The sequence below is a fragment of the Condylura cristata genome, unplaced genomic scaffold (assembly GCF_000260355.1).
Source record: "Condylura cristata isolate star-nosed mole 26May11 unplaced genomic scaffold, ConCri1.0 scaffold00001, whole genome shotgun sequence".
Classification (NCBI taxonomy): Eukaryota; Metazoa; Chordata; class Mammalia; order Eulipotyphla; family Talpidae; genus Condylura; species Condylura cristata.
This window is the reverse complement of record NW_004567102.1, coordinates 18,065,169-18,088,253: the sequence shown is the minus strand read 5'-3', so window position 1 is coordinate 18,088,253 and position 23,085 is coordinate 18,065,169. Positions and strand designations below refer to the sequence as shown.

The window sequence follows — 23,085 nt, the reverse complement described above, 5'->3', positions numbered from 1 at the left end:
AGATCAAGGGAAAGTCAGGCTAATGGACAGCACCTTCAATTTTGAAGTCTACAATGAGGAAGAAGGACTTACAAGGCACAAAGTGTGCCCCATTCAATCTTTTCTCTTCCTCCTCAATTAGCAGAATCCAGATAATCCTCTTCCTCCTTATCTCCTTCCACACCCACATATTTCAGAAATATTTCTTAACAATAACAAAAATAAATAATGAGAATGGTGGAAAGAGTGGAATTTCTTGCTAAGATCTTCACAACTCTTCCAACAGTTCATCAAATCTCTAGTCATGACCTATGACAGCAGCTATCAGCCTGGGTTTGGAATAAAGTAGACTGGAGTTAAGTCACCTCCTTCCTAAAATCCAGGACATTAGATAAAATGCCTGAAACACAATTCAACATAGCAACAAAGGAGTGTGAGTTAGCTAAACTGGAGTTGACCTTTATTTGAAAATCTGTGTGTGTAGTGGAGTATATTCTTAATAAATTTGAACACATTTTTAATATATTGTGATATTTTGAAAGAAACATGCTTCCATTGTAATAAAATTGTTCCATCCCTCAGCTCATTAAAATGATATCTTACCTGTAAACAATGTAATGTTCAATAAATGTCTCCATTATTTCACTGACACTTGAAAGTACTCATGAAATACAAAGAGTTTGTAAAATAAGTTTTCAATAGAATGTTATTCTAACAGGCTTTATTTTGATAAATTAATAAGATTCCGAATTATTTGTCTTACTTGCTGAAGTTGTTCTTTACTAAAAAAAAAAAAAAAATTGTGGTTTTGAGTGGCAAGACTGAAATTAATTTATCTGGATAGTAATGAGTGAAGAATAAATATTTATAAAGAATGCATGAAGGAAAAAATGGCATTGCCCTCCCACGATGATAAAATGAAAATAGAATAAAACAGAAATTTATATAGCAAATTGATTCTTTATATGGGGGAAATAATCACTCATACTTTATAAATTATGATTTAATTTATACATTAGTGAGTGATTTAAAACCTTAGACATATAATAAAACATTATCATGTTACATGTCATCAAATATGAAATTATCTAATCAAAGGTTAGGTTGAAGGTTTCTGGGCATGAGGAAATAATTTAGATCCTAACGTACAAATACTAATGACTAAAACAGTAAAGGGAAAAAGATTAGCCCTAGCTATCATAGGTGTATGCTAATGTCTCTTGAACGGGTTTTGACATGAGGAAGACTGATTTGGAGTTTGCATGTGCTGTGACTTCTACAACTTGATATTCTCCTTTGTGAAATGAATGTTTTAATTATTAATAAAAAGAGCCACCTCTTAGAATTAGTGAAAGGTTTCACCTGCATAATTTTATCTCATTTGCATGACAAGAGCTAAAAACTTTAGTTACTATTATTGTTGAATTTGTCATCTGATTAAAAACAGTGAAATATTGATGGTAAATTAATATAATCAATCCTGCAATTAAATTGGGAGGAACACTACTACTTAATATATCGTTAGCCTCATTGACATTCTATTACACTTAATGGAACCTCAATTAAATAACTTTAAAATTACCTACAACTCAACTATGCCATTAAATGAAAAATATCTTGACTTTACCTAATTTGAATTGATGGTGTTTTTACTTCATCTTGCTCAAGCTAAAAGCAGTCTCTGTGAAACATAACAATATGTGTAATAAAGAATAATAAAAAAGAAGCCAATTATTTTGCTTGGAATTCTTTTAATGTGAGAAAGAGCGTTTCATCAAAGGTCCAATGAATCAGAATCATACAATTGCTCATTATGCAGTTAAACCACTTTAATCATCCAGTAAAACTGAAAACCAAATGGACATTCTGAAATACTGAAGACTAGCAAGTTTATTTTAATATTAATCAAGTATCTGACCAGTTTTCTCTAAAAGTTATAAGAAAGTATCTTGCTTTTTAATATTTATTTGTTTTCTGTCTCTTCCACTACCACCTACTCCACTATGTGCTTCAGACATGGGGTCCTTGCTGTTATGTTCAACTTTCTTTTCCAAATGACTCCTTTTGAGTACTGTAACATGGTAGACACTTAAAAGTTATTAGCTAGATCAACAGGAGTAGAAAATTGAATAACAACTCTAGAAAATAATGGCTAGATTATCTACTAGTCATGATTCATTCACTATGTACTATAATCTTAAAGAGCCCCTCGAAATAAGGATTTTTGTCTGTTGCTTATGTTAAAAATATCCTCCAATGTAATATTTTTTTTTTATTTTAAGCACTAAATTAAATTGTCCCTTTTTTTTTTGTGATACAGAATTGGGTGATCCTTGCTTTTGAATCTAAGAAATTATAAAAAGGACATGGTGAGCACCAGTACATATTTACTAAGAAAATACTTATTTTCTTCAAAGTTTTAAAGACAGATAGAATGCTGAAAGGTGAGAGTCTGTAGACTTTTCAAATTCACCTGTGAGTGTCCATGGAAGAGAAAAAAACATATAGTAACATTAATTAATTGAGTGAAAATTATTAGTTCACATTTAATTTGAGGTATCTCATAGCTCAGACAATATGACTTGAAGTTTCTCAAATAAAATACTACAATATCATTCTTTAAAAAAAAAAACAACTCGGCCCTCCCTGGTGGCGCAGCGGGTTAAAGCACAGCACTGAGAATCTAAAGCCGCTTCCGCATGAGTTTGATTCCCGCCTGCACCGGAGGTGACCAGATGGCGCGGCAGACCTCTCCTGACCCGCCTGCTGCTCCCCTCCGCAGTGTACTTCGTCAATCTGCCTGTTCTGTTCCCCCACTCTGTCTCTGGTGAAGCCTCTCGCTGCCCCTGAGCCTCTGGCCTATACCCCAGTTCTGTATGCACAAATAAATAAATCTTAAAAAAAAATAAAAAAACTCAAAAAATTAGTCAGGTAAGATCAAGACTTATAGTTAATATCATGTATGCTCTGAAATTTCATTTCCCCCCAAAAAGATAATGTATCAGATATCACTTATTAAATGTAGCAACTGCAGCCAAATATTGACAATTGTGATTTATCTATGATTTGCAACCAAAGAACTGGCTTTTTTTCTTTCATCATTAAATTTCCCCTTATAAGTTTTTGAAAGAAAGAAACATATTTGAGGTGTTGCCAACAATTCAAATATCTTATTATGAAAGAAAGAAAAAAACAAAGCTTCTTAGTCAAGAGCCAAATTTAACCAAAGTCAAGTTTCTTATCTGAATCAGAGTTTGTATTTATCTTAGTCTATATAAATGTGTCTGATGATTCAGTGTTAACTTTGAATGACTCAAATGCTTTCACAAACTTTGGGAAACTGTTAACCTACTTTAATTAAGCCTGATAAGTGATTAAAGAATTTGAATAGCCTCTGATGATAAAGATTAAAGGAGCCCCTCCTGAATTATTCTAATTGCTATCAAATTACCTGCCCCAGGGAGCTTAGGAAACATAGTTCCACTATACCTTATTGATGTAAAGGAATCTAACTCAAAAGCACTTCAGTGAAAGGTAGGAGTAAGTGATAAAGGAAGGAAAGAAAACAAAGTATCTCATGACTTTGTCTTGTTCTGACTTTTATAGAATGCGTTAGTCACAGAATACACAGAAACATCTTTAGGGTATTTTGTCCCCTGTTTCCCACTAAAGAATTAAGGAAGTCAACTAAATCATGCTGCTTGTAGTCTTCCCACAGTATGGAGAGATAGAGAATGATGAAAGTATGGATGATGAGAAAAGCAAGGGGAAAAAAAAGAAGTAAAGAGGAAAACTATAATTTTTTGAGTGATCTCTACGTATGAGGACTACACTAAGAACTTGTCATACATTAACAAAAATAAATCTGACACCAAGCAAATATAGTATTCCAATAAAATAGATGAAAAACCTACGGCACAGAGATGTTAACCAATTGTCAGGCTCAAAAAATTAGAGATATAAATTTGGTTATAGACTTGTAACTGCCTCTATTCTTTTAAACTTATATTTCAAATGAATTCCAAATAATAATAGAAAATAACAGTGAAACTTCTAGGAAATGCTCTAAGTAGTGTTTCTACTCATACCCTTTATGGTTAGAAATATAATTTCCTACATGTGATAAAACTCAGTAATTTTATCTAGTTCATTATTTGCCTCAGAGAAAATCAAATAAAGGCAGAAATGTAGAAACTTCAATGACAAATTACAAAACATACATGGAATAGTGATTTACTCATAATGATGATGGTAATGATGATGAAAGCTACATATTAGAAAAAATATAACACATAATTCAAAAAGCAGTCTATTAGCTTGTTTTAAACAAATTCTAAGTAGTTGTTAGGAGACAATTTTGTATGTACTAGAATATGTTTGGTCAAAAGCAGGAGTTGATCACATTATGGAAAATGTAGGGTTAGAATGAGTGTGTGTATGTGTACATGTGCACACATGTGTGTAGGGAATTATAGTCATCTCTTTTATTAATTGAATTAAGTGTGTGAGTTTGGATCTACATATTCATTATCAACTATTTTGCTCATAACTAGAAATTGGCTTATATAATAATAATTTAAATAAAGAAAGCAACAAACTAATTAAAGTCAACTAAACTGGTAATTCCACCAGAAACAGAAAAATCTTCATGTTTCAAATACATGAAGTTGACTGTTTTGTAATAAGCACAAAAAGCCAATAACAAATGAAAATGTCAAATAAGCTTTGATAATTAGAGAGACAGAAAGCTAGTGTTAGACTTCTATTTTATTTAGCTGAACTAATCAAGCTAGACTTCACTTTAGAAGTAACTTATTTAATAAACTTAGCTGATATAACCTGATTTTCCACATCTGAGACAATCATACCATCTTATCCCTTAACATTTGGGGGGGGGGCAAACAAGTAATTCAATTTAAATGACTGTATAATTGAGTTTCCTTGGAAGCATACACATTCACCATTAAAAAGGCAGTATGTATAATTAGGAAGTGACTTACATATTTAGTTTCTCTACCAGCTGCTCTTGGAAGAGTTGTAGGCATCTGTATGAAAATAAAAAATAATTTTACTACTGGAGTAATCAAGAAAATACTGAACAATTCAACTTCTGAGGTAAGTGTTTACTATGCTTTTCCTATCAAGACTTTCTACTACTCCTTCATTTTTATATAAAATATCCTATTCCTTTGAAAATTATTTAATTCAACTGTAGCACTTCATTAATTTTTCATTGTTATTATTGATAAACTTGCTGGTAAATTTCCCCCTTTATATACCAATGATGTTCATTCTTGAATCATAATAATTCCTCATATAATTTTTAGATATTTCAAAATTCACATAAAGTATCCTCTCAGTAATTTGAGCAGTTTAACTTCAAAAATAGTCTCATCCAATTCACTTTAATATCTTCCAAGACCATTCCTAGACTTAGTCTTCATGACTAAAATGAGAAACTTCAGAAATTCCTAACATCACCCCCCTATCAGAATTCTGCCATGATCATGTTTCAAGAACCTCCAGCAATATTTCTCCAGCTTCACTGGGTCTTCAAATTCATTGACTCTTACTAGTTCCATTCAGTCTTCACTACCTCTTAGTATATGTATATATTTCATATTCCTACTCATTTTAATATCTTAATTTATCTTGCCTTTCTCTCTCCATATGACAAACTCACCTGCCAAAACAACAAAGCCATGAATAGACCTAACAATCTGTTTGATTTTTTTTCTCAAAACATTGCTAGGGAAACTCAAGCTACCTAAACAATTTCACTAGGAATTAATGATTGCCAACTTTAATCAGGTACTTAGTGCTACCTGGTAATGCTCTAATTTTGTGTGTGTGTATGTGTGTGTGTGTAAGCATACTTTCCCACTTTGTGACATAAAGTGATTGTTTGAGTCATTCTCTATTCAGCAAATGTGTACTGTGTAAACTATGTGTAAGAATGGTTCTACACCTTTGGACTTTATCAGTAAGCAAAGGAAACAAAGAAGGTCTGCCCCTGGGGAACTTATGTACTAGCAAGAGAGAAAACAGGGAATAAAATAATGGTTTAATTAAAACATATGTTAGAAGATTATAAATATAATGAAAATAAGTAGAAATAATTCTAAACCCAGAGTAGTATTTCTTTTAGAGGAAATTGTCTTTGCTTTTATCATATACCTATATTTTAGGGTCACAAGCTTACATCTTCAGATAGAATGGTCAATAAAGACAAGATGATATTTGAGCAAAGATTTGAAGAAAATAAGGGAGGTGGTTATGTAGATCTCTATACAAAGAGCATTTCAACAAGATGAAACCTGTGCAGAGTTTGAAAAGTGGATTTCCACTTCTGAGAACGGTACCTATGGAGCTCAAGTAGTCCTTTCATGAAAAGTAATACAAAACTGAGCAAAAATATTATAAATATTTTATTTAAAACATTGATGTGTTAATAAGACAGGGGAGAATTAGTGAACAAGTTCAGGAGAGGATGGAAATCCAAAAAGATGAATCAAGCATTTGGGACGCTTTTGACTTGGAAAGGTTTGTAAATAATTATGAATCACTTGAGCAGCTGATCTGAAGTTCTGACCATCTTAGAGCTTAGGGACATAAAAGGCAGACAACAGGACCTGCCAAGAATAAACTGAGTCACAACATTAGAAGATTTCAAATGACCTTCACTCAACCTCAAATCACTGCAAGTAATAGTTTAGAAAATATGATCTAAAATTTTCAAATTAAATTAATCTTTCTTTGTTAGTATTTTTAGTGTTTGAAAAGAAGCAAAAAAAAATTTCTACAGAAAGATAATCTGTGTTCTCAAGTAATTTACACAAATTAATTTTCAAATGAAATATCCAATAGATTCAGATACACAAAGAGATAGGAAAATGTGAATGAAAATGAGTAATAATAAGAAACAACCAAAAATGTCCACAAAGAATCCAAAAATTTGTTTTTTAGAACCTATTAAAACACAACTACAGGTCCTTCCTGGTGGCGCAGTGGGTTAAAGCACAGCACTAAAAAGCTTAAGCCACTTCCGCATGAGTTCAATTCCCGCCTTTCCCGGAGGAGAGCCACATGGCGAGGCAGATCTCTCCTGACCCGCCTGCTTCTCCCCTCAGCTGCTCCCCTCAACTGCAGGAGAACCACATGACGTGGCAGACCTCCCCTGACCCGCCCGCTGCTCCCCTCAGCAGTGTACTTAGTTGATCTGCCTGTTCTGCTCTCTGCTCTGTCCCTGGTGAATTCTCTCACCCTCTGCATCTCTGGCCTGTACCCTAGTTCTGTATGAATAAATAAACCTTAAAACACACACACACACACACACACACAAATACACTGAAACATATTTAGCCATACACACACATGCACACACATATTTGAGATAAAAATGAAGCTGATGTGCATACACACACACACGGTTAAATATGGTTAGCCATACATACATACATATATATATATATATATATATATATGACATATATTTGAGAAAAAAGTTAAACTTGCAATTTTGACAAGAAAATAAAAACTATAAAAAAGAAGTTAATGCACTAAGGCATGAGCAAGCCTGGTAGATTAAAGGCATAGCAAGGAGGTGAGCAGGGAAGAAGTGAAGTAATGGAGGGAGAATGTAGAGGTCAGATCAGAGAGTTCCTTCCATAGTCTTGTAGTAACTTTGGCTCATATTCTGAAAGCAACGTTAGATACTGCTGGTTTAAGCATGGGAGAGTCAAGGTTTGATTTATGTTTTAAAGGAATCTCTGTTTAAGTGTTAAAAACAGATTAAAGGAAGGCAAGGGTGCCTGTAATGTCAGCTCAGCAATATCAAAGGTATGAAATAATAATATTTACTTATAATTTGGGTCTAAAAACAGGATTTCTGTTAGAAGATATGTGAAATGTGAGAGGAGAATAACAAAGCTTGACACCAATTTTTCTGTCCTTGAGCAAATAAAAGCTTAGAATTCTAGCCATGGAAATAGTAATGCAGGATATGATATAGATAAATTTTGTAGGAAAAATTAAAAGCTAGATTTCTGAAAATCTAAATGGAAACAAACAATAGGTAGTTGGGGTCTGGCATATGGAAGAGAACCCTGGACTAAAGGTAAGTATTTGAAAGTTGTTAATAAATGCTTCATTTTCAAATTAGTGAAACAGTGAGAACAAGAATGAAATTAGTGTAGAGAGAAATGATAAGTTGAAGGACTGGAGGAGCACTCCAACCTTACTAGTTTGGGAAGAATTATATCAACAAGTGAAGGATACCAAGAAATAGCAAAGACAAGTGAGGCAGAAGTTGGAAGAGTGTGCTGTCCTGAAGGCTCAAAGTAAAAGTGAGCCCAGGACTGAGGGCTAACCTCTTCCTTTCAGTTATGTGGATACGTCAGCTCAGAGCACAAGTGGGTTTATCACAATGTGAGGGCAGCAGGAACTTGGGAAAAAGTGGCTTGGGCAACCTGGTAAGGATAGGTCTTAATGGAAGAGATTTAGGAAGCTTACAACTTTTCCAGTAAACAGCATCAGAATTTTACAAGTTAGCAAAGAATTAGCTAAACATTGGCTATTTAGCTGATAAATTAGAATCTCTCTTGAGTTAGTAGTTATGTGGATGACTGGTATGGACAGAATTACACTTTATCTTCAACAGTGGAAAGGTTAGAAAACACAAAGACTGGGCACCATGGGTTTGTCACACAACACGTAATTGAAATGAGGGCTTCAGAATTGGATCTTGAACTACGAACAGGTCATTTGGTAGACAACTGGCAAAATTTAATGTAGATTGATTCATATCATTATTTAATATTAATGTATTGCTTAATATTAATTTCCTGGTTTCAAAAATTATACCATGTTATATGTGATGCTAATGTTTAGAGAAGTAGTGCATAAGTTTTATGATGGTGCAAAGGAGGCTAGGTCTCAGCACTATGACGCTGTTACAGCCACTGCAGCTTAAGTTCGATCCCAGGCCAGTAGGTGACCCACATGATATGACAGACCTCTCCTGTCTCACCTGCTGCTCCGCTCAGCAGTGTATTCAGTAGATCTGCCTTTGTGCTCCCTGCTCTGTCTCTGGTGAATCCTCTCACTCTCCATGTCTATACCCCAGTTCTTGTATACATATACAAATAAAATAAATATTTAAAAAGTTTTATGGGACTCTGAATTTTTTTTTTGTAAGTTCAAAATTATTTCAAAATACAAACCTTAAAAGGCAAAAAATGGGCCCTCCCTGGTGGTGCAGCCAGTTAAAGCACAGCACTAAGAAGCTAAAGCCACTTCAGCATGAATTTGATCCTTGCCCCAGAGATGACCCACATGGCGCGGCAGACCTCTCCTGACCTGCTCCCCTCAGCAGTGTACTTCGTCGATCTGCCTATTTTGCTTCCCACTCTGACTCAGGTGAATCTGCTCACTGCTCCTGTACTTCTGGCCTGTACCCCAGTTCTGTATGCATTAATAAATAAATCTTTGAAAAAAAAAGGCAAAAAGTAAACTGCAAATGTTACATACCATTTCATCTTCCCTGATACAACTTAAAAAAGAAAACTACAAATCTTTCCTCTCTAAAATAAAATAAGCATGCAAACTGTAAAATAAAAGGAAAAAAAAGATTATAGCAAACACTTCACAATAATCACTATGTAGCAGAACAACTATCATGCTGACAAAATACTCCATAAATATGTTGTTAAAGAAAAAAACCTGAAGGAGGGGAAATTCTCAAGAAAAGATGACCTATAATTTTAGGTCTAACAAATCTATAATTTGAAAGAATAAAATAAAACCATTCTTAGGGATACAGACCAGAGAATTAACATAGTGACTTTTTAAAATAAGTTTTCAATATGATTCCAATAAGAAGAAAAATAATTCCAGGAAAAACATATGAATGTGTGAGAGATAAGGGTCTAAGAAAACAAGAGACCAAGAAAAAAATGTCACTTGTAGAAATTCAGATACAAAGCCAAAGAACAATAAATTGTGTGTGTCTGTATGTGTGTATCAAAAACAAGCAGAAAGTGAAAAATGCTCTATCATTTATTTAATTTTGGAAAAGTTTTAAAGTTAACAAAAAATAATTACTGTCTTTAATGTGTATGTCACTATAAAAATTAACAAAATTATAATAATAATTTATTATTTTATAAAAAAAAAAAAAAAAAATTTATTATTTTATAAAAAAATATAATATATAACATTTTCAAAATGTTCTACCAGTAGATGTGAAAATCAGGAAAAGCAAAATCAGGAAAAGCAAAAAAATAAAACATTTTAAATAAGAAATAAGATAACAGACATTCGTCCTACTATAACAAGGATTATAGTCACTGTAAATAACTGAAGTTCCCAGATAAATAGAATCTCAGGTTGAGCATAAACATGAAATACAGAAATGTGCTATCTCGAAGAAAATTTAACAAGAAGGTAAAAATTATAGAAAGGAATATAAGAGAAAATAAAAATATATAAATGTAATAGGAAAAAAACTAGCCTACATATATCTAGGAAAACATGAATTAAAAATTACACATATATTACCAATATAAAATCACTGTTTTGATATTAGATTTAAAAGAATGATATGTAAGTTAGCAAAACTTAAATAAAAACATGTGAATGAATGCCAATACATAAGCAACATTGTCATTTCAAAATATGCAAACCAAATCTAATCGACAGTTCTCCAGTCTTATCTTTCTCCTCTTAGCAACAATCACCACAATGTATTCTCTGAAGCTCTCCTCTTAGAGCTTCCTTGAGGCCACATTCCTCTGAATTTCCTCTTACCACAATGCCTTTTCATTCTTTCACCTCCAGCTTAGCCTATTCAAGACAAGCATAAAGGTAAGAATGACCCTCTTCTCTCCACCACTCCATACCACATTCATGGTGATCTCTGCTCCAAGCACGGGCCTGAGATCATCCACATTTCTCTCTTTCGCTATTCACAAACATACCTCCAAATCTGAAATCTCACTCAAAACCACCTGCATCTCTTCAGCTCCTCTGAGTACACCCCAATCCGGACACCAGCACTGATTGTCCCGCAGGGCTCACATCAAAGTAAACATTTCAGTGGTTTCATATAATTTGTCCCACATTTCTATCCATTCTTCTTTTGCTTAGACACACACCTTCATGCCACAGCATATAAGTATTTATATTACTGCCCCTAACCCACTCTTATTATTTCACACAGTTTACTCCTATAAACTAGGTCACTACAGTACAGCCATGCTGGCCTTCATCTTCACATATACCAACTCTCTCCTGCCTTGGGAAATTAGTTCATAGCTACTCCTCTGTCTGTGAGCTCTTCTCTCTGATCTCTCTATGGTTGGATTCTTTCCATTGTTGGGTTCAGCTTGCATTCTACTTCCTGATCCTGATCCAGACTCTGCCCCATAGGCACTCTGCTCTGTTCTCCTTAGGCAGCCAGTGGCAGGCCCATCGTAGGCACTTAAAAACCCATTTTTTACTCATATAATTGTTCTAAATTTAGTAGCTTAGTTTAACCCTAAGCTTAAGCTTAGTTATGCTTAAACTTAATCTAAGTTTAACACTAAGTTTAATGGTTGTCTAACTCTACATTACACAGTGGATTACATATTCAATTATGTATTGAATTACATTGACATTACATATAGATGATTATATATTTATTCAATAAACATATATCTTAAATAGGTGTTGAATCAATCAATAAAAATAAAAAATATAAACTCCTTGAGTTCTATACACACTTAAGTACTATTCCTACCATAAATAATAAAATATATGGTATTTTTATATGTTCAACAAGTGAAATAAAAAATATTTTTAAATATTTATATAGTATATCTTTAACAATAAAAGCTTTATATTTATATACTTAAAAGACAGAATATATAACAAAATAGACCACAAATACTATAATTATCTGTTCTTAGGTCCTCTCTGCCAAAACATGATTTCTTAATATCGACTAATGATAAATGGTTATTGTTTTTGTCATTTTATTTTTAAAGATTTATTTATTTGTGCATGCAGAACCGGGGTATAGGCCAGAGGCTCAGAGGTGGTAAGAGGCTTCACCAGAGACAGAGTAGGGAGCAGAACAGATAGATTGTCTAAGTTCACTGCTGAGGGGAGCAGCGGGCAGGTCAGGAGAGGTCTGCCACGCCATGTGGTCACCTCCGGGGCAGGCGGGAATCGAACTCATGTAGAAGTGGCTTTAGCTTCTTAGTGCTGTTCTTTAACCTGCTGCACCACCAGGGAGGGCCTGTTTTTGTCATTTTTAACGTATATTTATCTATAATGTCCCAATTCAAAATTAAATTTAATACAGTATAGTTTAAATTATACTGTACATTTAGAACTTACTTAGTATACACAATGTTTAATTTTTTAAAACACATACAAAAAGTGTTAACACTAAGTCCAAAAGAGGAAATAAGGCTGACCAAAAAAGAATCCTAACTACTAAAGAATCCTAACTACTATCGACAAAATAAAAGTATAACCATTTTGAAATTTGGTTCAGTACTAACCATTCCAAAAATTAATTTGGAGAAATATAATATTTTATTTTTAAAAATTTATTTATGGGTCCTCCCTGGTGGCACAACAGGTTAAAGCACAGCACTAAGAAGCTAAAGCCACTTCAACATGAGTTCAATCCCCACCCCAGAGGTAACCCACATGGTGTGGCAGACCTTTCCTGTTCTCCCTGCTGTTCCCTTCAGCAGTGTACTTGGTCAGTCAACCTGTTCAGCTTCCTACTCTGTCTCTGTGAATCCTCTCACTGCCCCTGCACCTCTGGCCTGTACCCCAGTTCTCTATGCATAAAGAAATAATCTTTTTTAAAAATGATTTATATACTTTTTACATTGTTACTCAGTCTCCCCTCAGATGTAATATCCATGAAATTACCACCACCAAGACGTTCATGAACCATCATCATAGTCTCCACAGTTTCTTGTGCTTGTCCCTCCTGTTTTGATCCCTTTTATTTACCATCCCTAGAAATGTAATATTTTCTCTCAATAAATGAAAATGTCTACATTATAAGAAGGACATAGTTAAGTACTGAACTATAACCTTATAACTTAGTAGGATTTTAAGTGAAAGAATTCTAAGTCCATCCAAGTAAAAAAGCGAATGAAATGCAATCAACAAAAAAGGGCAAAAAAAATCAGGAATATTACCTGCACTTAAATTCCTAGACTAAACTGGTTCAGTCTAATTCATTTTCCAATACTAAGTGAATGTGAATTAGAGAAAGACTGATGCTATGATTTGAGATGAGAATAAAACACAAATTTTATACATAGCTTCAGATAGCTTCCTAAAATGCCAACATAGTGCATCACAATCTGATAAGCTGTTTTCAAACTTTTCTGAATTTAACCAGCAGTTAACAAAAGGTTTTATGCAGAAAACCTGTACCCACAAACTAATATATCTACATGTAAACAATCTAAAACAAATGTCAGCAAAACTTCGACACTGCTTGAGATATTCTGCTATTTGACATTCTGGGGAGCAGAACAGGCAGACTGATGAAGTACACTTCTGAGGTGAGCAGCAAGCGAAACAGGAGAGGTCTGCTGTGCCATGTGGGTCACCTCCCTGTCTGGGGGTCAAACTGTCACTAAAGCAGCTGCGGCTAGCTTCCTAGTGCTGCGCTTTCACCCGCTGCACCACCAGGGCAGGCCCACTATACTATTTTTTAATTATTGTCCGCTAACAAAAATAATGGTGGTTGCTATCCACTAAATCAATTTCCCAATTAACTAGGTCATTGGCCTGCAGTTTTAAAATCATTGATCTAGTAACTTGCATGGCCCAGCAAATCATTTAATATATTAAATATGTACATACTTTGGTTGTGTCAGAACTTAACAATGTCTGTAGGGATCTTGAAGGAGAATGCTGGAAAGAAAAGAAAAAAAGGATAAGGCTGTGATACATGATACCCAAGTCAAGGGAAATGAAGAGAAGCAAAGCAAATGTATGATTGCACACTCTAGTCTAAGGCATTACCATAGACAAGGAATCCTGTAAGACCTTATCAATGATAGCACAGAGCTCTTCAGTTTGCTGCCTGAGCTGTGCAGGGAAACACAACTGGAAGAATTGAAACCAGGTACTGAGTTAGCAATGAGTTTTGGGTCTGGATTTCAAAAGCAGGGGTAATGGACACTCTTACCTCAAGAGGTGGGTCTAGTGCCTTGTCTTGGGAGCCACTTTCAGTCTTAACTGGTTCATCCAGTGCCTAGTGATAAAGGAGACAGTTCTGATGTGAGGCTTTTACTCTAATACAAATGTAGTAGAAAAGTCTATTCAAAGCAAGTCCTGCATAGCTCACTATTTTCAAGAAAAAAAAAAACCACACATTTTAATCATTTAAACAGCTAGTCTCTGACCTGGAGGCATTTTTCACATTTGTGCAATTTCTCCTGAGTAAATAATGTCTTTAACATAAAGTTTTGTAGTATAGAAGTGAAGCTGAGTTTTTAAACAGGCAAACTATTGCCTAGAACTTGGCCTTCTTATACATTCAGGTGAGCTTTTGTAAGTTGAATGAATTCACCTTGGAAAGTTACACAAAGAAATAACAATGATGTGGCTATTTCTCAAAATATGCCCAAAACATTACCAAAAAATACCCTGGGAAAATGTTTCAGAGTGAGTTTACACAAAATATAAACACAAAAGAAAAAGATCTCGTCTCATTTTTAATCATTTATATCCAAAAATCTTGGCTAACTTATCCATCAGACTTGACTTCAAATAACATTGATCAACTTTCACAATAAAACATATGGTTTTTAAAAATGGAAAAAAAATAAAGCTCAGTATTGTGTATACACAATTTTGCAACTAAGAAGTCAAATACAAAGCAAAAAGAAGTAAAATACATAAAATGGAAACCAGTGTGTATTCTTCCTTCGTTTCTTCCACTTCCACCCACTTCCGCGACAGAAACTAACAGCTCATCAAGTTTTCACCTATCATGTCTTTAATTTTTTTCAACACACATACATATATCACTAAACAATATATAAGGTTGTTTTATGCAACTCTAAGTTTCATGTAAGTATAATTCATACTTCTGGAAACTGGTTTTTTTTTGGGGGGTAGAGGTTTTAATTTATCTATCTCTCTATATGATTGACATATAAAAACTTAACCTTCTTAATGTCTATACACTAGTGAATTTTGAAGTATACATCCATGAAATGAAATTTTATTAATTGTTTTAGTAATTTCATAGAATCTTTTGGATTTTCTATAGAGGAAATATAAGAATTAATATAGTGTTAGTTCCTTTTCAATTCTCTGTGGGTCTTCCTGTCTTCTTTATACTTTAATTTAATCAGTAGAATCTATGCCATAACCAAACCTTTACAGTTTAAACCACCATTAGGATGTTACATGAAAAAAATAAATATATTTATTTAGTGACATGTGCTAAAAGCACTACCCGTTTCACCATGAAATATGAATAAATATCTTTTTGTTAAAAAAGGAAAATCAATTCTTCCACCGGTTTGTTATGTTTCTATCATGAGCTTTTTCCTGAATACTTATCATGAGTTCTTCTAAATGTCTAAATAGCTTGCCTACCTTAGATATTAAAATCGACATGAGATTACAACATATTTTTACTCTGAATTTGTTAATACGATTAAGTTATGTTAACTGAGTTCCATAATAATAAGTCAGCTTTGTGTTCCTGGAATAAACCCAAGTAAATCATGATGTTGGTATACAAAAAAATGGTGGTTTCACTTGTTAATATTTTAAAGATTTTTGCATTTATGTGTTTAATGAGTTTGGTTTTAATGTTTCTCTTTTAATTCTTTGTTGGTTTTGATATAAAATTTAATCTAGCTTTATAAATTGGTTATTGAAGTTACCTTTTTTTTTTTAAGATTTATTTATACATACAGAACTGGGGCACGTACAGGCCAGAGATGCGGAGAGTGAGAGGCTTCACCAGAGACAGAGTGGGGAGCAGAACAGGCAGATCGACGAAGTACACCACTGAGGGCAGCAGTGGGCTGGTCAGGAGAGGTCTGCCACGCCATGTGGTCACCTCCGGGGCAGGCGGGAATAGAACTCATGCAGAAGTGGCTTAAGTTTCTTAGTGCAGTGCTTTAACCCGCTGCGCCACCAAGGAGGACCTGAAGTTACCTTTTTAAATCATCCTACAAATTTGTGTAAGACTGAATCTTTTCTGCAAAATACCTATAAAGTCCTCTGAGCTAATATAATTATACAGGCAATTATACAGGCAGATATTTTTAAATCTGTAATTAATACCTATTAATTAATTAATACTTATTAATGGTTTTAAGAAATACAACTGTTTTGAGTTAGTTTTATAAGTTTAATTTTTCTAGAAATTCGTATCTTTTGTGTAGATTTTTCAACTTATTAGTTTCATATAATGCAGCCCAGACAGAAGACCGTGGCATACCATTCAGGGCTCCACAGGGGTGGTCAACAACCAGGGGAGGTACTGTAGTTTCATGAGTGTGAGGGATCATCTACTTTTGCAGAAGAATTTGATTGGCTTGTTTGAATAAGCAGTAGCCATACATGGTCAGTTTGATAAGGAGAGTTATTTGGCCACAGTACCTCATCCGTGTGAGGAGAGTTAAGAGAGGCATGTGAGAGTTTGAAGGAATAATACTGGACCCTAATTTTAAATATTATTCCAAACATCGTGTCTAACTATAGTCATAATTACGGGGAAGAAAAAAGTTAGAAATTCAAGACCAGTACTGAGAACACACGCCTTAGGAGAAAAAACTGGTCTAATTCTTCCTCATCTTTCCAGTAATACCTTCTGATCATTTCTCATTTACATGCTGATTTTCAGTTACAAAAAACCTCCTGAGTTCATTGAACCGCTGGTCATCTTTTAGTTATATGTTACTGATTTTTTTTTTTTTTTTAAGATTTATTTGTGCATACAGAACTGGGGTGCAGGGGAAGTGAGAGGATTCACCAGAGCAGAACAGGCCTACTGATGAAGCACACTGCTGAGGTAAGCAGTGGGCGGGTCAGGAGAGGTCTGCCATGCCAAGTGGTTCATCTCCAGGGCAGGCGGGGATGGAACTGATGGGGCAGTGGCTTTAGCTTCTCAGTGCTGTGCTTTAAACCGCTGCGCCACCAGGGGGAGCCTGATTCTTCTTTTTTATTCTTCCTCCATTTTTGGTTTATTTGGAGAATTTCTATTGTTAAGAAAGCTCCTCTTCAAGCTCCTTTATAATATTGTTAAGGAGGCCCACATAGCAGACAAATAGCACTTTGCTTCAGTCTCCATTTCACTTAAATTTACTGTAGCATAATTACTTTTTCAATTGTATTTCTATATTACTGGAACATTTGTCCTGTTACAATCAAGAAAATAGGATATTTATCTGAGGACATGATATGTGCTTAGTAAGAACTGCAGGATGAATTGGAAAGGGTAAACGTGAATAAGAAAACAAACGGAGCTAAATGAACAAATGGACCACAGAAATATGATTTTAATATTCCTCAGTAAAATTGTCTAGAAAAGTGGTCTAAACTCTTCATATTTAACTAACAAATTATTTTTTGCCCTTGTTATAATTAAATTTGTTTATCATTAAATATCTGAACATGTGATCCATGTTAGCACAACATACAGACATGTTTGCAGCCAGAATCAAGTAGGGTTGACTTATGGGAACTTCTTACAGGCAAAAACAACTTTCATTATTTAAAACAATGAATTTACTTACACTTTACAAAGTGAAAAAGCTCCCAAACCCAACCTTAAAAAGTTGCAAACGCAAGGGGACTGAAACTGAGATGGAAAAAAAAAAAAAATGAAAAAGCAATCTGTCCATGAATCTTAGGAAAATAAGGAAGAAAACTCGTATTACATCTATTAGATACATGATGCTGAAACTGATAATACTCAGACTGCATTAAAATATGGAGGGAAGGTGATTTTGAGTTTAGGTAGATTTAAAATTTACCAGAATTGATTTTTGTAACTGAAACACTGTCAAATTCACTTTGATCCCCCCCATCAAGCAGTCAGAAAAGACATTTTTTCTCAGTAAATTAAAATATATCCTAAGAAAATCTTTTAAATCTCTATTAACAAGAATTCTGACCATATTGACTCTTGACAATATAGTCAGCAAGATTGCATTGTTTTAGATTTATTCATTTTGAGTGAAGTTCTTTCAAAATATTTGAAAACCTGCATTCCCTACCCAAAGAACTCTAACCAATGAAGCATAAACAAGACAAGCTTTACATTATATTTTTTAAAGGCTGCTAGTTAATGTAAGTTATCAGACATATTATTATTTAAAGAATTTATATTTTACTCAGAATAAGCAACTTAGGGGCCCCAGTTTTTGTAAGGAGAAATAGTAAATATGACTGCTAATATAAAATAGTGTCAGAACTCATCGATCACATCATAATTAAGAAACAAGGACTATTAACTAGGGTTGTAAGTCAAATATTTATAGAATTATATGCCCCCCAAAAAACTATAATAGGTATTCCCATTAAATAAGCATCTCTGATAGAATTGCAAATACCTTCTTAGTCAAAGTTGAATTAGTCTAACCTGCCTTTTTTTGAAATAGGATAAATTCTAAAAATCTGAAGTTATGTTTAATTAGTTACTCTAAATAGAGTTAGAAAGCAAAGAGCTTCCAAACAAAGAATAATCTAAATGGGCCTAACATTCTTTGTGTGATTTCTACACTGTTAAATTGGATTGGATTTCAAAAATTTCATGGATAAGCTACTATATTTTAGTAATAATCAAACCAATCCTCTCCCAAAAATGATTCATGCTAACTTAAATGCTACTCTACCTCTAAGTGGTAGAGTAAATTATAGTAACTACAAAATCTTTGCTTAATATTCAGTCATTAATAAAATAACTTGTGTAGGACTAGAGATATTATAAACAAAATAAATCTTAATTTTGATTATCTAGTTGGAGACTCAGTTCTTAATAACATTCATAGCTGAAGGGTAAAATGCATAGAGGGTAAGTAAAGAAAGCTTCAGAAATATGTTTACCTTCCAAAAGAAATGTGAATGCTTCACATTAGATTATCTTTGATGACTGATTTAAATAATTGAGGATATTTAATTGTCATTTTTAATCCCAAGATCTTTGGAAAGTTAAATATCTTTTTCCTCCATATGTTTTTGCAAACCATGAGAGCCACCTTCAAACTCATTCATCAAGGCTCAGTGACACGAAAATTTATACTTTCCCTTTAGTTAATCAAGAATATCAGAAGGGTGTTCCTTATGTTCAGACAGCACTTTCACCACTGTAATTCTTAGTTATTTCAGTTATTCAAGAAATTGTGCTGCTGTGTAATTGCTCACTCACTCAGATCTTCTCAGGGCTAAGAGCCAAGTCACTTCCAATTCCCTCTAATTGTTCTTCACTAAAAGTAATAATATTAATTAATTAAAGTAAATAAAAACTTCATTGCCCTAATTTAATGAAAATCAATTAATTATATTTTATCAAGTAATTATAAATGTTGTAGACAGGGATTCAAAATCATCACCTCTTACTCAACATTTCACTACAGTTAGCTGATACCACTATGGCATAATTAGAGAAAGCTGTAGGGTAATCATATCCCATTTTGAGGTCCACTTTCAATAATTTACTAGCTTCATTGCTTTCATAATACTTGACATATGTGAGCAACAAATCTTCACAGTGCTGTGAGAATGATACAGCATTTAGCTCAGTGTCTGATACTCTACTATACACAGTTTGACAGCCATCTTGATTGTTTTCTTGAATTGTCAAAAGCAACTAAGACTCTAAGGCTAAAACCTACTTACTTCCCTTCTAGCAGAAGGTTCTCTGTACCTTTTCTAGGGAAGTGTAATTGATGAACTTAACTCTACATAAAGAAAAATTCTTAATTATCATAGTTCTAACTGACACACATAAGGTTCATTTGTTTATATAATCCTATGAACAAAACTTGACCTTAAAATTCCATGAGAGAAATTTGGAAATTTAGAGGCCTACCCAGGTGCAAACTAAATGAATTCATTCAATAAAAATTTAACAAACAATAACAAAAAAATCTATTGTCTCTCAAAGAACTTTAAAAAAATAAATATACATAATTAAGTATGATTTGTTAAGTAATTAAAAGAGATATGTGGTTGGCAGTTGATAGCCTGAAGAGAACTAGTTAATTGTGGATCTGGGTTCTGAGTGTTTCTCCACTGCTAAAGAAACTGGGGACAAATCTTCTTTCAAGCTAAATTAAGAGATGTCTCTATAGTATAAACCATATGCTAAGAACAACCAGATTTTGCTAAGTTTCTGAGACAAGCAGAGATCTTAAAATAGTCTCACCCAAAGACATATGTTTGATCAGATTGGGGTTACTAATTCATAATTTAAAAAATTAAACAAGCAACTTAGAATAAATATTTTTGGAAACTGACAAGATCTCAAATCTTTGCCTTTGTACTTTTATAGCACAGTTTTTATTGTTGAGTTCCAAGTGACTATTTTTTCTTCTTCCAAACAAAAACAGTATAATAACTTTCATTTGAGTAATTAATCCTATAATTTATATTTTCTGTTTACAAAGTTGAACTACTCTAGAATTTTTTTTTCAAATTCACGTAGTTTATGAATTAATTGTATACTGAAAATGGCAGAATGCAATGCTATTTGTCAGGAAAATGTTACCTAAGTCAGCCTTCACTTTACCCTAAGGAGGTCTTGTGAGCAAGAGAACAAAGAACATAAATTGCTTTCAAGGAAATAATTTATACTGTCACAGACAAATATTAACCTCTTGTGAGACAACAAAGACACAAATTATTTGGCTTTCAATGTATTCCTTTTCCTTCTCCTTAATATAAAATTGCAAAACAAAAAATAATAATCCATTTATTTAGTTTAACATAACCTTTCAGTTATTTTTAACTTTTTACTTATTGCTTTCAGAATCCTATGATTTGTAGAAAAGATAATTAGTAAGATAAAGATATCTTTGAAATATAAACATTTTCTAAAAGGATAGCAAAATGCACATCAAAACTAAAAATTAATATCCATATCAAAATTATCCTCTGTAGAGCTCAGTGTTGTTGAACCTACTAGAACAGGAACCATGGATAGTCACAAATGCAAGTTGATCTGATTACTTTGTGCCTGCTTTATATTCACTTGTATTTCATCCACATCTAAATCTTGGAGGAGATGGTTATTGGCAGGAGATTAACCAAAGACTCTGAAGTTAACACATTAAAATACGATGCATTACATTTTTCTCTTCCTGTAAGCTTTAGTTAAGACAAAGTTTAAAAAAAAAAATGTTTTCCTGATAGATCTTCAGAGGAAGAAAAAAATGGTAGGATATGGAATAAGCTATAAATTTAAGTTTTGAGGCAGATAATAAATTATAGAAGTACCAAAACCTTATGTTCCCTGCCAATAAAATGTACTCTTCTGAAAATTATGGGCTTCATCTAAGTGTGATTAAAGCTGAAACCAATCCAGTGATTCAATGGTAGCTTAATGTCCCATTGCAAGAGATGTCTGTATTTTGGAGAAAATCTTGCTTTTAAAAAATAGTATTTTTAATAGTGATTCTGGTTCCTTATTAGTTATACTGCATGCTATTTAAAAAGAAAATGTAGTGTAAAACCCCCACATTGAGGATTTTGTGAGACAGTTAACTATTGAAGTAAGACTTGAATTAATGTGTCAGTTCTACCTTTCAGGCATTCCATAGCATAAACTCTAACAGAATATACTACAGAATCACTTTACCCTTTAATTGTGATATTCTGTGTAATATTAAAGGGACCTCAGAAGTTTCATTGATTTGAAACATTTTAGAATGTTAATTCTTCCCAAAATAGATGAGTTCCTGATGATTATAGTCTTAATTTTTCCACTCAATCCAGAAATAAATCCCTTTGATTTCAATGGCAAAGGATGAGTTCTATTGTACAAACAGATGGCTTAAAAGGACTAATTTACCAGATTTATTTTTTAAAACTACAAGATGAAAGGAACAACATAATATCATTCAAGTAATACTGAAAATGGAAATGAACACAGATAAAATCTTAGGATAAGACTTCTGTTATTTAAAAATTCTTATTTGACTTCTCTTCAAAAACAAACAAAAATGAAAAGGCAGCAAAAAAAATATGTAGAATTAAACAAAGATGTAAAGAAAAAAATCACTGTACCTTGTGACCTTCAAACAATTAAAATATTTATAATCCAGCAGTAATTTATCTTACTCAAGAGACAATGTCCCACACTAGTGCTTACAATAATCAATCCTTCATAGAATAACATTATTCTAAATTAGATATCATTATACATTTTGTGACACTAAAAATAAAGACAATAATTTCCTAAAGAGTATGCTATATTCAAAATTAAAAATAGAAAACCTCTCCTCTATGAACTTGAATTCAGTGAATTACATTTATCAGTATTACCATACACAGATATAAAATGGGTTGGTGGTGAAATTGTAAATTAAGCTAATGACAGTGAGTATACAATACAGAACACAATACAGTGAGTATACAATACAGAACACAAAGAATGTAATTTTAAATCAAACACCTGAAGTGACCCATCCCCTTGTGGGCAAAAGTCCACCCAAAAGGGATTGGTCCAAAACAAGGCCCAAAAGCCCAGCCCACCATAAGACTAAAGTAATAATGCTTTATTTTTAAAGACTAAAACAAAATAGGTTATAATCTCTAAAATCCACTTAATTAACAGAGAGCATTGATAGTCGATAGAAATTCTGAAACCAATAAAGACACCAGTTTCATCTCACAGAAGTTTTTCAAGAAATATTATCTCATTTTTCCAAATAGAAAATTAGAGCAATACCACACAATTAAAGGAGCATAGGCCTGGATAGGTGATATAAGCACATGGGAAGGAGAGCATAATACTGCAGTCTCCCTAGTCTCCTTGTTGCTGGATTCTTAGGGAGTGAGTATCTCCCATTTCTGTGAAATAGACATCCGTCGCCAGCTTTCAGAAATGTCCATCTG

The 23,085-nt window shown here is 33.3% G+C and overlaps 1 protein-coding gene across 2 annotated transcripts in view; it reads right to left on the bottom strand.

The window, feature by feature from the left end:
* MLIP (muscular LMNA-interacting protein) overlaps nt 1-23,085 on the bottom strand; it is a 124,766-nt gene that overhangs the window by 68,230 nt on the left and 33,451 nt on the right. For both annotated transcript variants that reach the window (XM_012722763.1, XM_012722760.1), the window contains 3 exons: nt 14,189-14,254; nt 13,861-13,911; nt 4,980-5,024 (listed from right to left, as the gene is read on the bottom strand). In XM_012722763.1, the coding sequence (XP_012578217.1) occupies nt 4,980-5,024; nt 13,861-13,911; nt 14,189-14,254 (162 nt within the window). The remainder of the gene's footprint in view (nt 1-4,979; nt 5,025-13,860; nt 13,912-14,188; nt 14,255-23,085) is intronic.